This window comes from Nestor notabilis, unplaced genomic scaffold (assembly GCF_000696875.1).
Source record: "Nestor notabilis isolate BGI_N333 unplaced genomic scaffold, ASM69687v1 scaffold26520, whole genome shotgun sequence".
NCBI classification, from domain to species: Eukaryota; Metazoa; Chordata; class Aves; order Psittaciformes; family Psittacidae; genus Nestor; species Nestor notabilis.
The window spans coordinates 13,561-21,994 of record NW_009911111.1 but is presented as its reverse complement, the minus strand read 5'-3'; the positions used below and the strand labels follow the sequence as shown (position 1 = coordinate 21,994).

Genomic DNA, 8,434 nt, shown 5'->3' with positions numbered 1-8,434 from the left:
TTTTTATTCCAGTAAGGAGCAAATGAAGGAATGGCTGGGTCAAGTCAGAGCTACAAGCATCCTCAGATTTAAAGGTCCCACAGGCAAAAGCAGGGAGCAAACAGCTGCCCTGCTCCATCCCATGGGTGTATTGACAGGCACCAGTCCCACTAAAGGGACTGGAAGACCTGCTCAGAAGATCTGGCCAGATCCAGTCCTGCCCAGACAGATAGCATCCTAGAAAATCTGTGCTCCAGGGGGGCATATCCGTGAAGTGGCATCTCCCATGCTTCTTGGATTTGATGGGGAAAAAAACCTTTTGCCAAATTACTGGAATTTCACTGACCACCAGTGCTGAGGTTGTGCCCTGTGGCTTCCTGCCCATGCAGTAGTGCTGGATATGACAAGCCCTGGTTCAGTAGTGAAGAACCTTAACCACAAGCCCAGATGTTCCCAAAAAGGCAATAGAGTGCAGACGACAGAGCTGCTGCATTCCTTCCTCCTCTCCCAAACATAAACAGAGAAGTGGACTTGCATCCTGAGAGAGGGAGGAAGGAAGCACTGGTTGTGCTCTGCAGGACCAGCACAGCTGGCTGAGGCTGTCTGGGCCTTTGTGCTATTCTCAATGGGGGGAACTGCACGAGTCATCTGTCCCAGCCAGCTCTTGGCTTGTTTATGCTGCAAAGCATCATGCTGTGGGGTGAACTCAGCACTCAGCACCATCTATTACCACCTATCTGCTACCAGTGAAACAGAGTGTTCACAGCAGCAGATGAGAGAGAGAACTTTATTGATTATAAAAACAACCCCTGCTCACAAAACACCATTAAAGTAAGGCAGTAAAGAGTTATTGGTCTTAACGTACCTAATGACAAGGTTTCATGGTCGCAGGACCGTGAGTCCTGGCTCTCCCTGCAGTGAGCAGTCTACTGCTGTGCCCTGCATCAAAATATTCAGGGAACTCAGTGGCTTTTTGCAGACTGAGAGAACTGAGGATGTTTTAGAGGAAAACCATGGGAATTCAGCTTGGGAGGTCTCCTAAGGAACAGTCAATGTGACTGGAAGAAAATCCTGAGACTGCAGAGAGAAATCCTGGAGTTAAGCAACACAACAGAATTGTGGGGCTTCAGCTGAAACACAATCTAAGTGATGCATCTCTCCTTCCTGGGCTTGAATCCCAGCTCTCACCCCCATCCCGACCCAGGACACAGTTGTTTTTCAGAGAAAAAGGACTAACCACTTAGTTGGCTGAGGAAGGAGACTTGTCTCAGAGATTGAGTAGGGCCGGACTGAGGACCACATGTCCCAGGCTGTGGAAGGTATTGATTATCTTCTGGAAGCAGCATAAGTGCATCAGGATGGGAACCCTCCTTTCAGAGGTCACTTTGTAAGTCAGAGCCACGTAATTATTATCATGACACCATCTGATTGGGACCGTTGTGCTTTGTGAGCAGACACCAGTGACTTGTTTTGCTGCTCTCTGACTCACAGTGTCTCACAAGCCTAGTGGTCACTTCAAACCTCCCAGGGGTTCCAGGTTGAACGTTGGAAATGCAGCAACGTGGGGTTGGAAAGCAGCATCTGTGCACTGTGTCACCGAGTCTTGTTTACCAACTGCAAAGCTCTACCTTAAAAAACAAGAACCCCCATTTCCTTCCCTGTCTGATGAGGAAGCTATTCCAAGCTCAGCCTGCTATGGGGCCCTTCCTTTAATTTCCCAGTATATCTTTATTAACAGACAGTAATAATCACTTCTTCTTTTGCCAACACTATTTTAAGCATAAAGATTTCCTTTGTTGGTGTTTAACTCCTCAAAATACTGACAGGTTGCAGTCAGGTCCCTGGTGAGCATTTGCTTCCTTAGGATAAGCAACCCCCACCTCTTGTGGTCTCCATCACGTAAGCCTGGGCTCACTCCTGTTTTTACCTCAACACTTTTCTCTGCACTTCTGTCATTGCAGATCCTTCTTTCTGAGGATGGATTATCAGATTTCTATGTAATACTCCTAATCAGGTCTCGCCAGACATAGTAACAATACCAGGGCTGTGTCTTCATGCCAACAGGGAATACCTTGACCAACTCACTGTATGATTTTGTTTGCCCACTTTAGGGCTGAATCACATTACTGGTACACTGATGAGCCTGCAGCCACCACCCACACCAGCTCCCACTGCTCCTCATCTGTTTCCAATTGATGAACAACTACTTTATAGCTCAGTTTTTTGTTCCTAGTCTTCAACCATCCAGCTGTGCATTTTATAATCCAGAATTTCATTCTACTTCTGTTATTGTTTTCACAATAACCCTTTTCTTTTCAGCCTCAGCATGCCTGCTTAGCAGCAAATTCCCACCCTAGAGCGGCCCTTCAGGGAAGTCCATGACTGACCTTTCTGGTCAATACTTCCCCCTTGAAAGCTTTCCATTGTTGTCTCCCCTTTAGCCAGTCCTAAACCCTCACACTGCTAACAATTTAGTGAAGTGCCTCTTGAGGCTGTAACAGATAAGAAAGCAAAGTAATCCTAATGGTTATTATATTTAAAAAACAAAACACAAAACTCCACTAGACAGAAACCAGTTCTGGTTTGTTTGGGTTCTTTTAAACTGCTGGTTTGAATGATGCTATTGGTAGCTTAAATCTAGACCTGTTCATAGTCAGTCTTCCCACAGCTGATTTCAGGAAGTCTCCTCATTTTGCAGTATTATTCCCACCGCCTCTTTCTCTGCTATGGTCTTTACTCCACGTCTCACCAGCAATTCTTGTTCTCACTCCCTCCAGAGCTGGCCCTCAAGAGGCTGACAGCTGCTGACCCAGCATGGGTGGCTCGGCTCTCCTTGCCGCTCACCAGCAGCTACAAGGACAACGTCTTCTCCCCTGACTCTCTGCATTCACCTCAGGATGAGGAAGCTGCAAGGCAGGAGAAACCAAGGACCTTCGAGACCTTTGGCAAAGGTGCTGGGGCTGACTCGAATGCTGCTGGGACAAGGCTGGCCAGCACCTTCCTTTCAGAAATGAGCACCCTCTTTGAAATGATTTTGTCCCAGAAGGTCCAAGTCCACAATGAAACAGGCTCAGGGCTTCTGCGGCAGCTGTCGGCACATGGGAAGAGCCTTGGACTGGAAAATGATGCTCCTGTTCTGTAGGCAGCTTGGTGGCTGTGATAAGGAGATAAGAGTCAGACTTCTTTCTGCATCTGGGGTGCACAGGTGGGCTTTGACAGGACCACTGTATTACCTGTGCCTACGCTGACCACAACAGGCATATTTCTTCCTTTGCCTCACCCCATCAAATTTCTTTACAACTGATTTCACCTTGTTTAATTCCCTTCTACCTGCCCATTCTGGCATTCCCAGCTTTCTTCCCCTTCCACCCTCATCTTACACCTTACTTTCCATCGCATTCAAGTCACACAACAGCAGGAAGGCCCTTTCTTCCCAGGGCAGGCTGACTGAGGAGATGGGCTTGTCAGTTTAACCACAAGCACAATCCAGTCAGCTACATCCATGTGCTCACAGACTGTGCACCATGGACGATGAAATACTGCAGTCATGGACTCCGCAACATGCTGCAGAGTTGGGCTCCAGGATCTCAGTTCTAATTTAAATAAAATTGTTGTTTTCTAAACACTACCATCTCTGGAACAAGATGCAGTGTATCTGACATGATGATGTATCTGCAGGAAGCCTGAAATGGCAGCTCAGAAAGAGATGTGCCTGTTGTCTCCCACTGATGCTTTCAGCTTTTGTGGTTCTCCAGCTGTGAACCTGGTGTTTTGCATGTCCCAAAATCAGCACTGGCATCTCTCCCATGGCTGCACAAGGTGCCTACGGTTCTTTCTACATGCTCTTCTCCAAAATCCAGGCCACTGGATTTTGGAGTGTAGTCCTTGCCTAGAAGCAGACAACAGATGGCTGTAGTCTGTCAAACGTAACCTGGGAAAAGGGAAGCATGAAAACACTGCTTTGGAGCAGTCAAGTCACAAGTTTCAACCATATTACAGGTTTTCACTTTGATCTGTATGTACGTGAGCAACAAGACAGTTTTAGGGTAATAGCATGTGTAGGAAAACTAAGATACAGGCATTAGTAACAAACAAAGGAGCATGCAGGTCTTGTTAACCATGGGATTTGCACTTGCAGAGGATAGAAAGACAACATAAGCATCTGGAGTGCATCTGCAGGCTTACACAGTGGTGCATGGATGGCAGGTAAGTGCTTCTGGATTGTGCACACACGGCACTCTCTTCTGTACCAGTGTCTCTGCCTTCCAACTAGGATACAAACTACCAGAACACATTTGGGGTGTGCTGGCCAAGCAGCTGTACAAGTGAGAGGAGAGTCAAGCTACTGCAATGAGTGTAAGCCATGGCAGCAGCACACAAGAGCATTGCTTGCAGAGTGACTACAAAAGTGAGGCTGAGAAGAGCTTTCCCCTGCCACAGTGCAGGGCCAGCAGTGCTGTATACACACTGCTTGCTCTCCTTTACATTGAAAATACTGCCCTGGCTTCTCCACAGATACTGCAGTTCACAGCTCTGGTTTCTCCAAAGCTAATCTGCTTGTGGTGGGCCTGCTACATCAGGTGTCTTTAGGTGATATTTTGGGCTTTTGTTTTACTGTTAAGTTTAAAAAGAACAGGCAGCACAACTCAACAGATATGATCCTGGAGCATCTCAAGTGTCCTACCTGTGCTCCTTTCCATGCAGCTAGAAGTGACAGTCCCCTTCCTCTAGTGTTGACACACACAAGCCACAGCAGCAGACAACCACACAGATAATTTAAAGAAGAGTAAATGAGAAAATTATCTCTTTCTGTTGCTCTTGGGACCAAATGACAAAAGCAACAAAGTAATATTTCCCCAGGTAGACACCTTTAATATCCCAAATACCCACTGTTGTATTTAGAGACTCCAAAGTGTTTTACAGATCACCCCATCTCTGGCAATAAACTACACTGATGGGTTGCCCCAGCCTGCTTATACTGCTGCGCTGCTAACAGAAGTATCTTGCTGCTCTGTTTCACAAACAAAACAGAGTCTTGCACCAAAACAATGACAGTGAGCCAAATTCTAACTGAGATGCAGCTGTGCAAACCACAAGGGAGGCATATCTGTGACTGTGAGGAGCTGGAGCCCTGCAGGATTCCTCTGCATCTTGGGAACACACACAGAGGACAAACACATCGCACAACCTCACATTCTCCTCTGGAAATTTACTTTGATGTGCCTGTTAAAGGACAATCTATACATAAAAATGCACTATAATAAGCAGACTAAAAAGGAGACAAGTTCCTTTCTTGGTTCAATTTCCTGATTCTGCAAACTATTTTCAACCCCCTCACAACCCTTACCCTGTCCTGACCAATGCGTAAGCATGCTGTGGATTATCACAGAATAGGAAATCCACCCGAGGAATTTCCTGCTAATTGTATCCTGCTTGATAAAGGAAATGGTCTAAGAAAGTTTGGTCTGAGCAGAAAGAGAGACCAGACTAGAAGAACAATCAGATGGGTTGAGCTCTGGCTGTACCCCTCCCTTTGCTGAATGGAGACGGCAGCAAGTTCAGGATGGGGCCATTGCCTTTGTTTTTCAGAGCCTGATCTACACAAAGCACGAGGGCACTGTGGCTACAGGAAGCTGGACAGTTTGTACAGATGCCCCTGAACCAGTTTAAACTGGTGTGGACAAATGTCTTTTTCTGGATTCAGCTGCCCCAGTGGAAGGAATTATCATACCAGCTGCTTGCCACTGCCTGCATGACAGTGGTGGCCGCCCGCTGGGAGCATCCCTTATCCACTTCAGTGAAAATGAGCTGGCGTGCTTAGCAAACACACACAATATAAATTCTGAAGCAAACCTTGCTTGTTGTGACTCAAAGGGGTGTACCCATGGGAGCAGCTCACTGCCAGAGCTGAAGGAATAAGAACTGGGGACCAAAGGACTCTGAAAACTGGCTGAGGAAAGCCAGTACTCTCACCAGTACAGGTAGATCCATAAGCCATATGCCACAAAAACCTGTTGCTTGCACAGGTTTGAAAGCAGATTCAACAATCACAATGGCAATATAGAAAGAAACCCAGACTGTGGGAATAGCTAGCCTTGAAGTGAGATCCAATTGCCTCAGAGGGTGCAGGCCAGGCCCATCACAAAGTTAGCTGCCAGCAACACCATATGGTGGCTTGTAAACCTCACTGGGGGACTGTGCAATATGCACAAGGCTACTGGAATGACAGCCCTAGATCACATCACTCTGAGATGGTGGAGCTCTATACAGGAGTGTAGGAGCATAAAAAATGTCCTTGTATTGGAAGGTAGAGAGACAACATTGTGGAGTAAGGATATCACACGGTTTATTCTCAAAACCCTGTTATTTAAAAATGCCTCCTGTTCCATTAACAGCCTTCTCTTTCCACTCACTGCTGGCCTGCTTTCAGCTCCACACAGACTAAGAAGGGTTGCCTTCTCTTCTGCCTGCTTGTTTCACTTACCGACTAAACTAGTAACAGCAGTGGTGGGGCTCCAAGCACTGCAGTTCCAGTGGCCTTGCCCTGTTTCCAAGAGCACGGCTCCATCCTGCACCACTGAGCATCATCATGTGGAGTCCGTCTGCACTCCATGAGTGAGGCAGGGTTAGGGCAGATTGTCTTGGCTGGGTGGTGTGGTGGCCTACAGGCACAGGCTCAATAGCCCAGAAACTGGGGCTAGAGGAAGAGGCTCTCATTCCAGAAGGGAATGGATGCTTTGTTCGCACATCTGAAAGTACATTAAACCAAGATATTAATGACATATCGTACTACGGGAATGGTTTCTCCATAGAATCATAGAATATCAGGTTGGAAGGGACATCAAGGATCATCTGGTCCAACCCTTCTAGGCAAAGCATGACCTAGAGTAGATGTCCCAGTGCACACCACTTCAGCTCAACTTGGAAATAGCTGGTAAGAAGAGGAAAGAACTGAAATTTCCCTTCCCTTCAGCAGGGGACTCTTTTTTTTTTTGCCGTTGTCCTCCGCTACCCTTCCTCTGGCAGTATGTGCCCCACTTTTATGGGGTCACTTTCCCATGCAGCCCTGTACACCCTCGTCCCCTGCTGCCCCTGGTACCTTCCACCTCCTCTTGTAACACTCGCAGTCTCTCCCGAGCACTCCTGTTCCCCGCAGCAGCTGACTGTTGGTAATGTCTCATTGCTTCCGCCAGGTTCTGCTGCACTCCAAGGCCCTTCTCATAGCAAACACCCACGTGGTACCTGCTTTGGGCATCCTAGCCACAGAGATAGCACAGCAATCAGCCCCACACGATGAAGAAGTGATGACAGCACATGAAAGGAGAACAGAGAGTCTTTAACACCTACTTCAAAGTTTACTCCTCTATCCCTCAGACCATATCTTTAGTAATTTAGTCCCTTTTCTAAGCACACAGTGAAGCTGAATTTCTTACCAGCTCTCTCTGACTCCACTCCTTCCTATCCCTTTCCAATGGGATTCACTGATTTCCTTTTGTTCCTGTCTGTGTCACGGGAACAAAGGAACAGCTGCCTCCGCAGAGCATCCCGATTGTCTCAGGGGTCAGAGCTAAGGGGACATGGGCAACCTTGACTGCACCCACATCCTGATCACACCCAAACTCTGAGCACACCCTGCGGGCTGCCCAACTACAGTTCACACTAAAGTCTTGTGCAAACATAACAAATGCCACAGAGGTACTTGCTGCCAAGGGTTGGAAGATTCCCCTTGGTAGCAACAGGCCACCAGTGCACAATAGTGCATAACTATCTTGCTCCGCCCCACCTGATTACATTCCAGAACAAATCTCAAGCAGCAGAAATGAAGTCAAGTGCTAGAGAAAAAGCACCTAAAGCTACTGAAGATATATGTAACTGCTAAGAATGAACTAGAAAGTAGAGGATGTCACTGCAAATGTGTCAGTGAAGCCAAACCCAAACCTGCGATATGTTTTCATGCTGGCTGTGCACTTTATCTTTGAGATCCAGTGGGAGGAAAAGGATCTCAGGTAGCAAGAAAGCAAGATGATGGTCCTGAAGACACGGCAAAGGCAGCACGGACTAGTGGTCACACAGACCTTTTCCAGCAAAAAGCCAGCAATGTAACTTGAAGTGTATGACTGCCAGAAGCACGATCTAAGCAAGGCTTTGCAAATAAAGAAGGGGAAAAAAAAGTAAGTACCAAGTTTTAATAAAGCCATGAAAAATGAACATATTGCAAGTATTGCTGTCTGGGATGGAGCTGGTAGAGGCAAGTGGAGAACTCAGTGAGTGGGTGCTTTGCAAAATGTTGCAAGTCTCAGCTTATGACAGCAATAAACTTCTTCAGAGATGAGATAAACACGTTGAAGGATTGGCACTTCAGATGTGACAAGAGACAGGGTGAAATAAGAAGCATTCCAGTAGTCGTCTCTCAGACGATGAACACCTCTGAGACAAGACCACAAGGAGAAGAGAT

The 8,434-nt window shown here is 47.0% G+C and overlaps 1 protein-coding gene across 1 annotated transcript in view; it reads left to right on the top strand.

The window, feature by feature from the left end:
* Window positions 1–3,130, top strand: part of PCDH12 (protocadherin 12) — a gene marked incomplete at its 5' end in the record, with an annotated part of 9,712 nt that extends 6,582 nt beyond the window's left edge. Inside the window, 1 exon segment of the mRNA XM_010013160.1 lies at window positions 2,757–3,130. Within this exon segment, the coding sequence (XP_010011462.1) occupies window positions 2,757–3,121 (365 nt within the window).
* Window positions 3,131–8,434: the final 5,304 nt, after the last annotated feature.